Here is an 18,957-nt window from a genome sequence, read left to right as displayed (position 1 = left end):
CCAAAGGTTTTCAAAAGCACCATTGCTTGTAAGTGCCCAGCCGTACTTTGGTGTCTCGTTGCTGTCTTGGTTATACAACTCAGGTTTGCAAAGCCAGTGTGGCTCCAAACACCAAATCGATCACTTGCAAATAATAGGCATTCCCAGCAGTACAGTTTGCAGTGCTTCTCGGCGCCTGTGAGTCATTCATAGTTGAAAGTGGCGAACGAACCCCTTTCCCGCATGTGACAGGCTTTGTAGCGTCGGCGTCTACCTCTCCTGACAATGTCTAACTTTTCTTGAAAAGTTTGTCTTGAGAATGGCGTTATAAATATATCCTCGACCAAATCGGTATCTTCTCCTTCCGCCATTGTGGGTTGAAAAAACAGCTTAGTAGTACGCAAATTAATTAGTTGATCAATTTCAGTTTCCTAGTTCTGAAACCTGCCCATATAGGACCTGCCTCTCAATATTGGTAATCCAATCAAAAAGATTGGTTGACACTAAATTTGAATTTCCACGCAAATCAAATCAAATCAAATTTATTTATATAGCCTGCTGATATCTCAAAGCTGGCTCCTGTGTAACACTGGAGCCAGCCAGGAAGAAACCTAGAGAGGAACCAATGTGGGGTGGCCAGTCCTCCAACTCTAGATTATAACCTGATTGGTTGACCACTAAATTTGAAATTTCCATTCAGTCTTTAAGCTACAAGCGCCCGCACTGTTGATTCTGAAGGCCTGAGGGCAGATTTTAGAACCCTGGCAACACATGATGGCTGAATATGATTGGATAAAAGATCTAACATAAAGACCAGCCCTCCAAATCTCAACCTGGGGCTGGAAGCAGTGCAACCAAGAGGAACGCTATGAAATGAAGAGTGTAACTCTTACTCTGGGGAATAATTTAATACATATTTGTGGGAAAATATATTTTAATTTTTTTTTTATTCTGATGATGTTTAGGCCAGCAGAGAAGGCCTTGCTGGCCCTGACGGCCCACCACTGCAATACACAAATCTAAAAAGTTAAAGAATGGAGTTAAGAAATATATAAATATTAGGACAAGCAATGTCAGAGTGGCATTGACTAAAATACAGTTGAATAGAATACAGTATATAGATATGAGCTGAGTAAAGCAGCATGTAAACATTATTAAAGTGACTAGTGTTCCATTATTAAAGTGGCCAGTGATTCCATGTCTGTGTATATAGGGCAGCAGCCTCTAAGGTGCAGGGTTGAGTAACCAGGTTGTAGCCGGCTAGTGATGGATATTTAACAGTCTGATGGCCTTGAGATAGAAGCTGTTTTTCAGTCTCTCTGTCCCAGCTTTGATGCACCTGTACTGACCTCACCTTCTGGACGATAGCGGGGTGATCAGGCCGTGGCTCAGGTGGTTGATGTTCTTGATGATCTTTTTGGCCTTCCTGTGACATTGGGTGCTGTAGGTGTCCTTGAGGGCAGGCAGTGTGCCTCTGGTGATGCGTTGGACAGACCATACCACCCTCTGGAGAGCCCTGCGGTTGTGGGCGATGCAGTTGCCGTACCAGACGGCAGGATGACAGGATGCTCTCAATTGTAGATCTGTAAAAGTTCCTGAGGGTCTGAGGGACCAAGGTGAATTTCTTCAGCCTCCTGAGGTTGAACAGGCACTGTTGCATCTTCTTCACCACACTTTCTGTGTGGGTGGACCATTTCAGATTGTCAGTGATGTGTACGCCGAGGAACTTGAAGCTTTACACCTTCTCCACTGCGGTCCCCTTAATGTGGATAGGGGGCGTGCTCTCTCTGCTGTTTCCTGAAGTCCACGATCAGCTCCTTCATTTTGTTGACGTTGAGGGAGAGGTTATTTTCCTGACACCACTCCGCCAGGCCCTCACCTCCTCCCTGTAGGCTGTCTCGTCACTGTTGGTAATCAGGCCTACTACAGTTGTCATCTGCAAACTTGATGATTGAGTTGGAGGCGTGCGCAGCCACGCAGTCATGGGTGAACAGGAAGTACAGGAGATGGCTGAGCACGAACCCTTGTGGGACATCCATTCAGGTGACGTAGAAGTGATATGATCATTAACTAGCCTCCCAAAGCACTTCATGATGACAGAAGTGACTGCTACGGGGCTATACTAATTTAGTTCAGTTACCTTTGCTTTTTTGCGTACAGGAACAATGGTGGATATGTTGGGATAGGGATAGGGAGAGATTGAATATGTCCGTAAACACTGAGGACGCAGCTAGGGATGCTGTCTGGTCTGGCAGCCTTGCAAGGGTTAACAAGCTTGAATGTCTTACTCACGTCGGCCACGGAGAATGAGAGCCCACAGTCCTTGGGAGCGGGCCGGTCGGTGGCACTGTGCTATCCTCAAAGCGGGTGATGAAGGTGTTTAGCTTGTCTGGAAGCAAGACGTCGGTGTCCGTGACTTGACTGGTTTTCCCTTTGTAATTCGTGATTATCTGTAGACCCTGCCACATACGTCTCGTGTCTGAGCCGTTGAATTGCAACTCCACTTTGTCTCTGCACTGACTTTTGCCTGTTTGATTGCCCTACGGAGGGAATAACTACACTGTTTGTATTCAACCATATTCCCAGTCACCTTACCGTGGTTAAATGCGTTGGTTTGCACTTTCAGTTTTGCACTAATGCTGCCATCTATCCACAGTTTCTGGTTTGGGTAGGTTTTAATAGTCACCGTGGGAACAACATCCCCATACACTTCCTGATTAACTCAGTCACCGTATCCGTGACATTGTTAATGTTATTCTCAGAGGCGACCCAGAACATATCCCAGTCCGCGTGATCAAAACAATCTTGAAGCATGGATTCCGATTGATCAGACCAGCGTTGAATAGACCTTAGCACTGGTACTTCCTGTTTGAGGTTCTGCCTAGAGGAAGGGAGGAGAAAAATAGAGTTGTGATCTCATTTTCCGACGGGAGGGCGGGGGAGGGCCTTGTAGACATCCCGAAAGGGCGAATAGCAGCGATCATGTGTTTTAGTAGCGCGGTGTACTACAGCCAATGTGTTGATAGAACTTCAGTAGCATTTTCCTCAAAATTGCTTTGTTAAAATCCCCAGCTACAATAAAGGCGGCCTCAGTAAAAGTGGTTTCCAGTTTGGACAAAGTCCAGTGGAGTTCCACGAGGGCCGTCGTGGTATCGGCTTGAGGGGGAATATACAAGGCTGTGACTATAACCGAAGAGAATTATCTTGGGAGGAAATACGGTCGACATTTGATTGTGAGGTTTTCTAGGTCAGATGAACAAAATGACTTGAGTTTCTGTACGCTCTCACAATCACACCATGAGTAGTTAATCATGAAACATACACCTCTGCCTTTCTTCTTTCCGGAGAGTTCTTTATTTCTGTCTGCACGATGTGCTGAGAACCCAGCTGGCTGTATGGACTGGGACAGTATATCCGGAGAGAGCCATGATTCCGTGAAACAGAGTATGTTACATTCCCTGATGTCTCTCTGGAAGGAGATCCTCACCCTGAGCTCGTCTACTTTATTGTCCATAGACTGAACATTGGCGAGTAATATACTCAGAAGCGGTGGTGGTGTCCCTCCCTCCTGAGTCAGACTAGAAGTCCATTCCGAATACCTCATCTCCACCCGCAGCGTCTTGGATCAGCCTCTGGGATAAGTTCAATTGCCCTGCGGGAACGAACAAAGGATCCAATTCAGGAAAGTAATATCCCTCGTCGTAATGCTGTTGAGTTACCGCCTCTTTGATATCCAAACGTTCTTTCCGGCTGTATGTAATAACACAAAACACGTTGTGGTGCAAAAAATTTAAGAAATAACACAAAATAACGAAATACTGCAAAGTTGCTTTGGAGCTAGAAGCAGAGCTGCCATGTCTGTCAGCGCCATATAATAGTTCCTCACAGTATTATAATAGTTCCTCACAGTATTAAAATAGTTCCTCACAGTATTATAATAGTTCCTCACAGTATTAAAATAGTTCCTCACAGTATTATAATAGTTCCTCGCAGTATTATAATAGTTCCTCACAGTATTATAATAGTTCCTCAGTATTATAATACAGTATTATAATAGTTCCTCACAGTATTATAATAGTTCCTCGCAGTATTATAATAGTTCCTCACAGTATTATAATAGTTCCTCGCAGTATTATAATAGTTCCTCACAGTATTATAATAGTTCCTCACAGTATTATAATAGTTCCTCACAGTATTATAATAGTTCCTCACAGTATTATAATAGTTCCTCGCAGTATTATAATAGTTCCTCACAGTATTATAATAGTTCCTCACAGTATTATAATAGTTCCTCACAGTATTATAATAGTTCCTCACAGTATTATAATAGTTCCTCACAGTATTATAATAGTTCCTCACAGTATTATAATAGCTCCAGTATTATAATAGCTCCTCAATCCCACAATAATCAGCATTGCTAGGAAATAGACTATGGATCTGTTGCGTGTATTTATTTATATTTGAATGATTGTTAATTTCATCTTCATACTATAGCATAGCTGTCCCCTTCATACTTTCTGTCACGCCCTGACCTTAGAGATCCTTTTATTTCTCTATTTGGTTAGGTCAGGGTGTGACTAGGGTGGGCATTCTAGTTTTTCGTTTCTAGGTTGGCCTAGTATGGTTCCCAATCATAGGCAGCTGTCTATCGTTGTCTCTGATTGGGGATCATATTTAGGCAGCCTTTTTTCCACCTGTTGTGTGTGGGATCTTCTTTTTGTATTGTAGCTTTTTGCACTACAAAGCTGCACATTCGTTTTGTTACTCTTTATTGTTTTGTTGCTGGTTCACATTAATAAACATGATGAACGCCTTCCACTCTGCGCCTTGGTCCGACTATCATTATTACGAACGTCACAGAAGATCCCACCACCCCAGGACCAAGCAGCGTGCCCGGGAGGAGCAGGGATCCTGGGCCTGGGAGGAAAGCCAGGAGTGGAGGACGTGGGACAAAATCATGGCAGGAGACAGAAGCCTGCCATGGAAGTAGGCGGAGGCAGCGAAGGAGCAACAACGACGACACCGGGGTTCGCGGCCACGACGGAAGTCCGGGAGGCAGCCTAAAAAAAAACAGAGCCAACTCCCCGTACTCACCGTGTGGAGTGGGTCACTAGGGTGGGTATTCTAGGTTGGCCTAGAATGGTTCCCAATCAGAGGCAGTCTATCGTTGTCTCTGATTGGGGATCATATTTAGGCAGCCTTTTTCCACCTGTTGTGTGTGAGATCTTGTTTTTGTATTGTAGCCTTTTGTTTTGTTGCTGGTTCACATGAATAAACATGATGAACACCTTCCACGCTGCACCTTGGTCCAATCCTTCCAACAACGATCGTTACACTTTCCTTGTCAGTTCATTATCTTATAGCCTACTTTCGTGAAATCATAAGGTAGGCCTAGGTTTGTAAATACGTTTTAAGGAAAGGAGAAATATTTGCTCTTTTACAGAATATGACATTCGCTGGTGGCTTTGAATGACGGGTTCTACAGGGGTGTGTGTGTGAGTTCACTGACTCTCTCTATAGGCCTATATGTCCATTCAGAAAGTTTCCTAGAGTAGCCTGTCTGGACTCCATCTCTTTAATAACAGTCAAATGCTCCTTTCATGATTTAATCTCGTAAAAGGCTTATTTTCTTCGGCTACATTATTTCTCAAATTATGGCATCCTCTCTTTGAAGAACATATCCCAATGTCATCGAATGACCGCTTATGCAGCTATTTGGGGAAAAGTGGGAGAAAACCCATCGGACTTCGTTTGAATGAATGGTTTTGTGTGTCGAATTAGGATTATATGCAGAAAAGCTAACAGACAAGGACAGGGTAGGCATATATCTTTATGGTGACTCCATTAATATTGTGTTAATACAAAAATGCGACTGATCCCCTCCAACTTGGCATTTCTTCATTTGTTGATTAATATTTGTGAGTGATAACCTGAATAATAAGGAAATTACTTGATAATAACGAAGTGTAATGTCTTGTTTAACCCTGAACGGTTATTTTGGTGACCGTGTATATTGCCTGACCAATTACCGTAATGTCACTCCCTGGTCGAAGTATTTTGTGTTTCTTCATTTATTTGGTCAGGCCAGGATGTGACATGGGTTTATTGTGGTGTGTTTTGTCTTGGGGTTTTGTGGGGTGTTGGGTGTGTGGCTTAGTGGGGTTATCTAGCAAAGTCTATGGCTGTCTGGAGTGGTTCTCAATCAGAGGCAGGTGTGTATCGTTGTCTCTGATTGGGAACCATATTTAGGCAGCCATATTCTTTGAGTGTTTTGTGGGTGATTGTCCTTAGTGTCTTTGTTCCTTGTGTATGTGCACCAGTATTAGGCTGTTTCGGTTTTCGTTACATTTATTGTTTTGTAGGTTTTGTATTTAGATTCGTGTTACGTTTGTTCATTAACCTGTTGCTTCTACTCGGGACGCTTGCGTCCCAACTAGAGCTCTGGAAATGCAAATGCGCTACGCTAAATGCTAATAGTATTAGTTAAAACTCAAAAGTTCATTAAAATACACATGCAGGGTATCGAATTAAAGCTACACTCGTTGTGAATCCAGGCAACAAGTCAGATTTTTAAAATGCTTTTCGGCGAAAGCATGAGAAGCTATTATCTGATAGCATGCAACACCCCAAAAGACCCACAGGTGACGTAAACAAAATAATTAGCATTTCGGCGTTACACAAACCGCACAATAAAATAGAAAACATTCATTACCTTTCACCATCTTCTTTGTTGGCACTCCTAGATGTCCCATAAACACTATTTGGGTCTTTATTTCGATTAAATCGGTCCATATAAAGCCTAGATATCGTTATATGTAGACTGTGTGATAAACGAAAAAACATTGTTTCAAAACGTAACGTCATTTTTTAAAATTCAAAAGTCGACGATAAACTTTCACAAAACACTTCGAAATACGTTTGTAATGCAACTTTAGGTATTAGTAAACGTTAACCTCTTAAGTCGACCCTCTACTTTTTTGAACATTCTGTTAAAAATCGCGCAACATTTCAGCGCCCTGCTACTCATGCCAGGACTATAGTATATGCATTTGCTTAGTCTGTGTGGATAGAAAACACTCAGACGTTTATAAAACTGGTTAAATCACTGCTGTGGCTTTACCAGAACGGCATTTACATCGAAAAGCACAGGAAAAACTGATCACTGAAAATGGGAAAATATATCCATGCGCTACTTGAACCCATTGATAAAGGTGAACCACAATTAATTGACTGAGGTTGCAGTACCTACAGCTTCCACACGGTGTGTCTTGTCAGAGTTTTCTTGTCATTTCCCTGGTCTAGGAGATTTTTCGTTGAGTTTGGACATTTTTCAAACATCCTGATGAATTTTATCGCTTATTAACGTTTACTAATACCTAAAGTTGCATTACAAACGTATTTGAAGTGTTTTGTGAAAGTTTATCGTCGACTTTTTGAATTTAAAAAAATGACGTTACGTTTTGAAACAACGCTTATCACACAGTAACGATGGGACAGTCAAATAGTGTTTATGGGACATCTAGTGCCAACAAAGAAGATGGTGAAAGGTAATGAATGTTTTCTATTTTATTGTGCGGTTTGTGTAACGCCGAAATGCTAATTATTTTGTTTACGTCCCCTGTGGGTCTTTTTGGGTGTTACATGCTATCAGATAATAGCTTCTCATGCTTTCGCCGAAAAGCATTTTAAAAATCTGACTTGTTGCCTGGATTCACAACGAGTGTAGCTTTAATTCGATACCCTGCATGTGTATTTTAATGAACTTTTGAGTTTTAACTAATACTATTAGCATTTAGCGTAGCGCATTTGCATTTCCAGAGCTCTAGTTGGGACGCAAGCGTCCCGAGTAGAAGCAACAGGTTAATAAGCGATAAAATTCATCAGGAGGCGATGTAAAGATCATTAGCTGTCCGTCTGGAAAAATGTCCGGCTAGAAACTCAACGAAAATATCCGGTCCTAGACCTAAGGAAATACGGTGCCCTGCATGTGTTTGACCAAGAAAAAACTCGAAGGGAAATGACAAGACTCTAGACACCGTGTGGAAGCTGTAGGTACTGCAACCTCAGTCAATTAATTGTGGTTCACCTTTATCAATGGGTTCAAGTAGCGCATGGATATATTTTCCCATTTTCAGTGATCAGTTTTTCCTGTGCTTTTCGATGTAAATGCCGTTCTGGTAAAGCCACAGCAGTGATTTAACCAGTTTTATAAACGTCTGAGTGTTTTCTATCCACACAGACTAAGCAAATGCATATACTATATTCCTGGCATGAGTAGCAGGGCGCTGAAATGTTGCGCGATTTTTAACAGAATGTTCAAAAAAGTAGAGGGTCGACTTAAGAGGTTAAACATGGATCGCAATCTACACGCTGCATTTTGGTCCGACTCTCCTTCACTACAAGAGAACCGTTACACGTAACCTCAAATTCCAAGACCATCACAGCTGATGCCTATATAGGCTTCTAGTAGTGGCAGTCATTCAGTGTAACAAACATCAGAGAATAAATTAGCCCATGATGCTAAGTGAAGTCTGTGCCACTGAGAACCCCAGCCAGCCTAGATGTTGGGAGCTGGAGCAGTTTGGTGGGGGATTTTTTACTTCTCTCTGTCTCTCTCACTCTCTCTCCCTCTCGCTATCTCGCTCTCTCCCTCTCTCTCGTAAATATGTGCCAGTGAAAACTTCATAACCTCTCTCCCTCCAGAGAGAGCAGAGCGACCTCGACCGGCCGCCACCAGGGTCTTAACTGCACTCTGATGAGCAAACATTTGCATAGGGAGAGTGAAATATCTTACCATGTTCGTTTCTTTCCTGGTATGGAATGGAAAGAGAGAGAGAGGGAAGGGGCTGTAGGCACAGAGTCACACAGTATCCATAGTGGAAGAGAAAGACGAGAGACAGAACTGGATGCCAAAATCCACACAGACATTAATTTGCAGCGCCACATGGGACTGGTAGTGATGATGAGAGAGGGAGAGACAGATTACTACTGAGTCACAGTTGGTGACCAGAGAAAGTCAGAATACCTAACAACCTTCACAAATGGGTTGTTAAATGTCAGTTCTATAGTATCACTGCAGATATCTATTGAAAATCACATCGTCTGCCATCATTACACGAAGAACCGTTCCCATTGTTAGAATAAAGAGACCTAAAAGTACTCCCAAATGAATCTGTGTGTTAGCGCATGTAAGTTATAAAACAACTCCTGCAATACCTGCGTGTTCCTCTGCTGAGCGAGAGAGCAGCATTCTCAGCATGTGTAATTAAGTAGCACATTGTGCAGTGAGTCTGTGGCCCTAGACCCCGAGCTGTCTGGGCAGAGCCTGTACGGTAATTGGTAAATTTACTGGAATCAATGTGCAGGGAGCGCAGCCCGACAGACTGCCAGTCTCAGCAGGCTCTAAGAACAGAGGGAAGAAGAAGAGAAAGAGTAGAAAGGAGGAGAAGAGAGAAAACAGAAAGGGAATGGAGGAACCACAGAATAAGGGGGAGAGGAGGAGGAGAGAAGGAGAGGAGGAGGAGAGCAAACAGACAAGGTGAAGGAGAAGAAAAAGCAAAAGAACAGAACAGATGAACAGGACAGGACAGAACAGATGAACAGAACAGGACAGAACAGAACAGATGAACAGAACAGGACAAATGAACAGAACAGAACAGATGAACAGGACAGGACAGAACAGGACAAATGAACAGAACAGAACAGATGAACAGGACAGGACAGAACAGGACAAATAAACAGAACAGAACAGATGAACAGGACAGGACAGAACAAAACAGATGAACAGAACAGGACAGAACAGAACAGATGAATAGGACAGGACAGAACAGGACAGAACAGGACAAAAGAACAGAACAGATGAATAGGACAGGACAGAACAGGACAAAATAACAGAACAGTACAGAACAGGACAGAACAGGAGAGGTGAACAAAACAGGACAGAACAGAACAGATTAACAGGACAGGACAGAACAGAACAGATGAATAGGTCAGAACAGAACAGGATAGATGAACAGAACAGGACAGAACAGAACAGATGAACAGGACAGGACAGAACAGAACAGATGAATAGGTCAGAACAGAACAGGATAGATTAACAGAACAGGACAGAACAGGACAGATTAATAGAACAGGACAGAACAGTACAGGACAGAACAGGACAGAATAGAACAGATTAGCAGAACAGGACAAAACAGGACAGGACAGATTAACAGAACAGGACAGAATAGAACAGATTAACTGAACAGAACAGATGAACAAAACAAATGAACTGAACAGATGAACAGAACAGAACAGATTAACAGAAGTAAGTACAGGACAGGAGAGGAAAGGGAAAACCAAACAACATTTTGGTTTCAGAGAGAGAGGAAGAGTACACTGTACAGTACAGGATTAGAAGGAACAGATCAGTGGAGAGAAGAAAAAACAGAACAGAATAAGCAGAGGAGACTGTTTAGAGAGAGAGGGAGGACCCCGGAGATGGATAGAGTGATGTGTGTATCTCTATGGAGAGTACACTAAGACAGGGTTAGTCTGGTCTGAGTAGTATGTCTTCCTCTTATTTTGATTCGAGCCATCCCCCACAGGTCCTGTCAAGCCTTGATCCACTGCTGAGGTCAGATTTACAGAGGCAAGGTCACTGTGCTGTTTATTGATCAGCCTGTCTGTCTGTCTAGCTATCTTACAGCATTGGTTGGTGGGGAAAGTGTATATTTTCAAAGCATTAGGGCTTATTTCTCCACAAGGTTTTTAGTTTGAATACACATAGGGCATAGAGGAAAATAACCATTTGTGTTTACCCACAAAGTTCTCTTACCGAAGACGGTTGGAAAAATAACTTAATGCAGGAACTTAATCAATAGCCTCCTAACAAACTATAACTTGAAGTAGTGTTTCTTTCAGATGTATTTTTCAAGTGGCTCACCGCCAGTGCTGCAAGGACATTGAAGGACAAAACCCAGACCAAAAGGAACAGTCTCACAGTTCACAATGAGTCCAGGACAACCCTGAACAAGAACAACCCTGAACAAGAACAACCCTGACCAAGAATTCAACCTCTTTGCAGAAAACAACACTCATCAGATTTTCAGAGGCTAGGTCGATTAGCTAGCTCAATGCATACTGATGTTCTATTCTGGATAGACCTGGAGAGAAGAAAACGTTGTACTCTGGAGTTATTCCTAACCTGATACGAACCTAGAAAAACATAGTATAGATCCCCATTATACAGTCTACATTAGAATATTTAAAGCCGGTGAAAGCACAATAGGTGAAAGGGCATGAACAGATACACAGTGCTTAGGGCGGCGGCCTGCTTTGACCAAAACATTCCTTTGCTGTGTGTGTGTGTGTGTGTGTGTGTGTGTGTGTGTGTGTGTGTGTGTGTGTGTGTGTGTGTGTGTGTGTGTGTGTGTGTGTGTGTGTGTGTGTGTCTGTGTGTGTGTGTGTGTGTGTCTGTGTCGTAGCCTTCAAAGCCTGGGAGTCTGAGAAGGAGAAGTCATGAAATATTGGTAGCCAGCTCCAACACCTCTTGACCTGCCCTTTATGAGGTGTGGGATCAGAAGATGAGTTCTCTGTCTGTCTTCGTGTGTGTGAAACCCTGGGGTCATTTAGACATTTAACAGGCGTGGACCTAGTGTCTTCAGGTGGCAATGAAATAGGAATTATAGGACAATATAAATGAAAATTGCACTCCTTTAAAGATTTGGTTTACCTCTTGGCTTGGCAATTATTTTGCGCTGTGTCCCGCCCGTGTCTGCTTGAGAGAGATGTAAATTACTCAAAGTGCAGGGTTTCGCAGGGTCACAGTTGTGACTGTAATGATATCAGCCTCTTAGCCTCTACCTGAGTAGTTAGAATATATTATTTGTACTGAAAACAAGCTGGCATGGATGTGTGAATACAGACACAGTTATCCCTCACATAAACTGTAGTATCCTTCACTCTCAAGTGACTTCATAAAGTATCCTCCGTTTATTGAACAGTTGTCATGGCAACATTACCTAAAAAAAAGGAAAGAAAAGTCTGAAATGTATTTTATGCTAATTAGTAGCATCAGTTGACTTTTAGAAGTCAACACTGTCCTTGTTTTTTCATCACAAGGTTTATCAGATGTGTTCTCTAAATCTCACGTCTGTCCCTAATAGAGAATGGAACTCTAAGCAGTAAACACACATTTTTCTTTTCAACCTCATGCTTCATTTTACATTGGAGCTTATTTTCAATTAACCAACTGTTTCCCTATCCTTCTTACCTCTGATTCGTGAAGTGAGGAGACTGTAATAACTGTCTCAAAAAGACATGCTCCGTTAGACTTTAGATCACGTCCAACTGTAAAGTAACTGAATTATGTCCAGCAGAGGCTGATTAGCTATAAAATACCACCTCATTCAAGATTTTAAATTCTCCGATATGATCATGATCGCTCTCTTCATATATCTACATGGCTTTTTAAAGTTATTCAAAAGCACAAATTCATTGCGGTGTGTCTCTTTAAATTACTATTGTTCCTCTATCTCCAAATCCCTTATTTTGATGTGTGCCTCATGGGCTGCGTTTACACGGGCAGGCCAATTCTGATCTTTTCACATCCAATCTTTCTCAGAGCTGATTTGATTGGTCAAAAGGCCAATTAGTGGAAAAAGATCACAAATGGGCTGCCTGTGTAAACACAGCCATATTGCCTTCAGCTAACAGTAAACCACTCCGACTCTCATGAGGAACGTCTGTTGATTTACCATTCAGGAGTGTGTTTGTTCTCAGAGCTAACATATGAATGTGCTATTAGGATCTCTGAGATGAGATAATAGCATTACAGAATGCCTCTATTGTCTTGTTCAGTTGAGGGGAAACGTTTTGAAATGGCGTGAAACAGGGAAGTACTATCTGCAGAGATTTTACTACTGCGTGCCCTACTGAACATAACCAAGGTCTAGTTGTAAGCCCTGTAGCTCAAATTGCTCGTAATAGCCATGCAGCTACCCATAGGGCATTATCTCACTGCTACTTGGGGAGAGAAGAGAAACACCACAATTACTCCACAGGGGTTCGAACAAAAAAGACCCATTGACAAATGGGAAGGGTTAAAGTGGATCGTTATGACTCTGGTGTCCTGTCTGTTTCCAAAAGCTGCTGATAAGTTAGCTCTTCTAAGGCACTATAGGGGTCCATTTGTGAGGGGTCTATTTAGTGAGGGGTCCATTTGAACCACAATCACCACATTTCCACCTACATGCCATGATACTTCAACATCTCTTGAAAAATAAAATGATGCAGGGCCTCAGAAGGGCCACTTTTTAGCAGCTTTTGGAAACAGACAGGAAACATAATGGTCCCATTTGTCAATGGGTCTTTTTCGGTAGATACCCCATGGAGTAATTGCAGTGTTCCTCTTCTCTCCCATTTCTATGATCAGAAAAGACACTGTAAATGCACAGATTTTTTTCAGGGCTTGGCAGTTAGCCACTTTGGCGTAACGACGACTCCTAAATCCTCAAAAGACATCAAACCAGGAAGGGACATTTTTTTCCTGCCCTGCGATGACTAATATGATTATACACACCTTTGAGATGTATCATATCGGGAGTGTGTGTGTGAGAGAGTGAGAAAGAAGGAGAGATTACCAAGCCGTATCTGCGCCACGGTGCTTTTAAAAGTAGCATTTCATAAAAGCTTCTTCTTCCTCCTCCGGTTATGACTTCAAATAAAATCAAAGTTTATTGGTCATGTACACAGTTTTGCAGATGGTATTGCCAATGCAGCAAAATGCGTATGTTTCTAGCTCCACCAATGCAGCAACATCTTGCAATACAATAACAATGCTCACATAATCCAAAAGTAAAATAAAAGAACAAGAAATTAACACATATCAGATTGAGTAATGTCAGTCAGGAATGCAAATAATTATTTCTTTATTATTATTATTTTTCTACATTGTAGAATAATAGTGAAGACATCAAATCTATGAAATAACACACATGGAATCATGTAGTAACCAAAAAAAGTGTTAAATAAATATATTTACATTTTAATTCATTCTTCAAAGTAGCCACCCTTTGCCTTGATGACAGCTTTGCACTCTTGGCATTCTCTCAAACAGCTTCACCTGGAATGATTTTCCAACAGTCTTGAAGGAGTTCCCACATATGCTGAGCACTTGTTGGCTGCTTTTCCTTCACTCTGCGGTCCAGCTCATCCCAAACCATCTCAATTTGGTTGAGGTCTGGTTATTGTAAAGCCAGGTCATCTGATGCAGCATTCCATCACTGTCCTTCTTAGTCAAATAGAGGTGTGTTGGGTCATTGTCCTGTTGAAAAACAAATGATAATCCCAGCAAACCAGATGGGATGGCGTATTACTGCGGAATTCTGTGGTAGCCATGCTGGTTAAGTGTGCCTTGAATTCTAAATCAATCACTAACAGTGTCACCAGCAACGCGCCCCCACACCATCACACAACCTCCTCCATGCTTCACGGTGGGGTGGGAACCACACATGCGGAGATCATCTATTCACCTACTCGGCGTCTCACAAACACACGGCGGTTGGAACCAAAAGTATCAAATTTGGACTCATCAGACCAAAGGACAAATTTCCACAGGTCTAATGTCTATTGCTCGTGTTTCTTGGCCCAATAAGTCTCCTTTTCTTATTGGTGTCCTTTAGTAGTGGTTTCTTTGCAGCAATTCAACCATAAAGGCCTGATTCACACAGTCTCCTCTGAACAGTTGATGTTGAGATAGATGTGTCTGTTACTTGAACTCTGTGAAGCATTTATTTGGGCTGCAATTTCTGAAGCTGGTGACTCTAATGAACTTATCCTCTGCAGCAGAGGTAACTCTGGGTCTTCCTTTCCTGTGGCGGTCCTCATGAGAGCCAGTTTCATCATAGTGCTTGATGGTTTTTTGCGACTGCACAAAGTTCTTCAAATGTTCCATATTGACTGACCTTCATGTTTTAAAGTAATGATGGACTGTTATTTCTCTTTGCTTACTTGAGCTGTTCTTGCCATAATATGGACTTGGTCTTTTACCAAATCTTCTGTGTACCAACCCTACCTTGTCACAGCACAACTGATTAGCTCAAATGAATTAAGAAGGAAAGAAATTCAACAAAGTAACTTTTAACAAGGCACACCTGTTAATTGAAATGCATTCCAGGTGACGACCTCATGAAGCTGGTTGAGAGAATTCCAATAGTGTGTAAAGCTATCATCAAGGCAAAGGGTGACTACTTTGAAGATTCTCAAATATAAAATACATTTTGATTTGTTTAACACTTTTTTGGTTACTACATGATTCCATATGTGTTATTTCATAGTTTTGATGTATTCACTATTATTCTACAATGTAGAAAGTAGTAAAAAGAAAGAAAATCACTTGAATGAATGGGAGTGTCCAAGCGTTTGACTGGTACTGTATGTATGTGAATGGTGTGTATAGACAGTAAGGCTTTTATAGACAATTATATGAATAGAACAGGTGTGTACAGTCGTGGCCAAAAGTTTTGAGAATGGCACAAACATTCATTTCCACAAAGTTTGCTGCTTCAGTGTAGATATTTTGTCAGATGTCACTATGGAATACTGAAGTATAATTACAAGCATTTCATAAGTGTCAAAGGCTTTTATTGACAATTACATGAAGTTGATGCAAAGAGTCAATATTTGCAGTGTTGACCCTTCTTTTTCAAGACCTCTGCAATCCGCCCTGGCATGCTGTCAATGAACTTCTGGGCCACATACTGACTGATGGCAGCCCATTCTTGCATAATCAATGCTTGGAGTTTGTCAGAATTTATGGGCTTTTGTTTGTCCACCCGACTCTTGAGGTTTGACCACAAGTTCTCAATGGGATTAAGGTCTGTGGAGTTTCCTGGCCATGGACCCAAAATATCGATGTTTTGTTCCCCGAGCCACTTAGTTATCACTTTTGCCTTGTGGCAAGGTGCTCCATCATGCTGGAAAAGGCATTGTTCATCACCAAACTGTTTCTGGATGGTTGGGAGAAGTTGCTCTTGAAGGATGTGTTGGTTCCATCCTCCAAAAGTCTTCACCTCACTGTGCGTGCAGATGCACTCACACCTACCTGCTGCCATTCCTGAGCAAGATCTGTACTGGTTTCCTGATCCCGCAGCTGAATCAACTTTAGGAGACAGTCCTGGAACTTGCTGGACTTTCTTGGGTGCCCTGAAGCCTTCTTCACAACAGAACCGCTCTCCTTGAAGTTCTTGATGATCCGATAAATGGTTGATTTAGGTCCAATCTTACTGGCAGCAATATCCTTGCCTGTGAAGCCCTTTTTGTGCAAAGCAATGATGACGGTATGTTTTTCCTTGCGTTTAACCATGTTTGACAGAGGAAGAACAACGATTCCAAGCACCACCCTCCTTTTGAAGCTTCCAGTCTGTTATTCAAACTCAATCAGCATGACAGAGTGATCTCCAGCCTTGTCCTCATCAACACTCACACCTGTGTTAACGAGAGAATCACTGACATGTCAGCTGGTCCTTTTGTGGCAGGGCTGAAATGCAGTGTAAATGTTTTGGGGGGATTTATTTAATTTGCATGGCAAAGAGGGACTTTGCAATTAATTCCAATTCATCTGATCACTCTTCATAACATTCTGGTGCATATGCAAATTGCCATCATACAAACTCAGGTAGCAGAATTTGTGAAAATTAATATTTGTGTCATTCTCGAAACCTTTGGCCACGACTGTACAGCAGGAGTTATATAGGATGAGCCTTGACTAGGATCCAGTATATTCATATAAAGTTTGTAAAACAGTATGTAAACAATATTAAAGTAACTAGTGTTCAATGACATTAGATGAATATACAGCATAAAACATTGACTGTATTTGTGTTTGCAGCAAGCTCCCTGCTAAAGTTCAGGTTAAAGGCAATTATTTCTCTGAACCTCCAAGGCAACCTTCAAAATTCACAGAAAGCAAACAGAAAGCAGAACAAAGCTTAGGATATCTGAATTATTACCAACTTCTAGCTTTTGTTGCACTGGGAACCACTTTAGAGAGCAATTTGAAGTCACTTCAGGCTCGTTCATGCATACGTTTTTTTTTACAGTTGAATTCAAATGTCATTCATATAGATTTTTTAATTTTTTTATTAGAATCAGCACATGTTCGACTGTTGATGGAGTGAAGGGAGAATGAATAGACATGATGGTCAGTTAAATTATCAGGGCTGAACGCTCTATCAAAATGTAGGTGTTTTACCTTTCTCTTTATTTTACTGTTTGGCTGAGGCTCACACTGAATTACAGCGTTTAATCTCTCAGAGTGGGCGATGATGGAATGATGGAATTGTCCCCCACCCTCTTCCCCCTCTCCTCTTTCTCAGGGCTTCTCGCTGGGGCTGAGCGAAGGACACATTTACACCTGGACGGACGGCTTGAGGAGGAGAGACTGGCATGATAACGAGAGCATCAGGAGAGACGAACTGCGTGTCGGTACGTCTCACAGAGAACTCACAGAGAACTCACAGGAAACCACAGACAATCACTACACCTCCTGTAGCTAAAGAGTTTTCACTCTGCACACAGCGAGCAAGCTGAGACATCACGTAACGAATGTCCACATAAAGAACTTCAACCAAGTCTATCTTTATCATGATTTACTGTGATGGTTTCCATGAAGGTAAACGGGAGATTGTTTTCCAAGACAGTAAGTGTATTATTAAGGTACTGTAGGTACTGGACAGTAACTTTCTAAGTCATATTGGTCTATTTGATAATGTTCGCTTTAACTCTGCTTCTTGAGCAACGGGAGCCCAGATGCTGGACAAATGCATTTCCATTTGAGACATGTAAAGAAAATAACGAATTATTGTCTGTTTCCACCAAGTAGAGGTAAGACTAACCCTTAGTTGTGAGAACATGTACCAGGATCTCAATTCCGATTTACATTTATTAGAAAAGGTCACTGATAGACAAGCCATTAGTATGCACTATTCAAACAAGAAGTATGTGGGGGAGGGGTGTTCGGGCCAGAAATGATTGTGTCCACACATAACCCAGCTATTTCTATTGCCATTCATTATCATTACACACATGTCAAGTAAAGAGCAGAGAGGCAGAGAACCAATGTTCCTCTCCTAATCCAAACACAGTATCTGTGTCTCCTTGCTGCCGCTGTGCAGTTACAGCATCAGTCAAAAAGAGCTCTATTTGAAACTTAAGTATTCTCAGTCTTGGCCCCCTTAAGGTTAAATCACTGTGACATTGCCAGTTAAAGCTTCAATATTTTAGCAGATAGATTTCAATAGTCCCATCCTGGTAGGGACCTAGTCTACATCCCAAACGGAACCTTAGTTCCTCCATAGTGCACTACTTTTGACCAGTTCTGGGTAGTGCACGGTATAGGGAATAAGGTGGGTTTTGGAACGTACCCCAGAGCTGGGAAACATTTGAAGCCAAGCCGGATAAATCATCAATGCCAGACAGGAAATATATTATTTCGGTCAGGGGTTCATGTCAACTGTAGATAAACATGTCAGAGGCAATATTAATGACCAGGCAACAATGGAGAATAGAACACTTTTACAGCTCCTGGAATTGCGGAACTCGGCTGTAAATTCTAATGCATGCAGACTTCAGAGTATTAAATAAAGTCATTAGCCAGATTAGACTAAGTTGAATTGCTACCAGACTACAACAGAGACGTCAAACAGGGCTTCTGTCCTAAATGGCACCCTATTCCCCACATTCCCCTATGGGCCCTCTTCGAAAGTAGTGCACTATGTAGGGAATAGGGTGCCATTAGGGTGGCAGACCTGTCACATCACGTAACCCTACAATATGGCTGCCTAAATCCTGAACGTTGCCCTCTCTGCCCTCCCGTCTGGTCAGATCATGATGCATGGTCATTGTCCCACCAGACCTCCACCACATATGTACCACACCATCTGTTGAGCCTCAATTGTACGTTTGCGGCGAGCATGATAAAAGCTTTCTATTAATTTT

The 18,957-nt window shown here is 42.0% G+C and overlaps 1 protein-coding gene across 1 annotated transcript in view; it reads left to right on the top strand.

The window, feature by feature from the left end:
- LOC115137568 (polypeptide N-acetylgalactosaminyltransferase-like 6) overlaps positions 1 to 18,957 on the top strand; it is a 258,010-nt gene that overhangs the window by 37,855 nt on the left and 201,198 nt on the right. The window contains exon 2 of the mRNA XM_065024897.1: positions 17,337 to 17,445. Coding sequence (XP_064880969.1) covers positions 17,337 to 17,445 — 109 coding nt within the window. The remainder of the gene's footprint in view (positions 1 to 17,336; positions 17,446 to 18,957) is intronic.

This window comes from Oncorhynchus nerka, linkage group LG11 (assembly GCF_034236695.1).
Source record: "Oncorhynchus nerka isolate Pitt River linkage group LG11, Oner_Uvic_2.0, whole genome shotgun sequence".
Classification (NCBI taxonomy): Eukaryota; Metazoa; Chordata; class Actinopteri; order Salmoniformes; family Salmonidae; genus Oncorhynchus; species Oncorhynchus nerka.
This window is presented reverse-complemented; position numbering and strand designations above follow the sequence as displayed.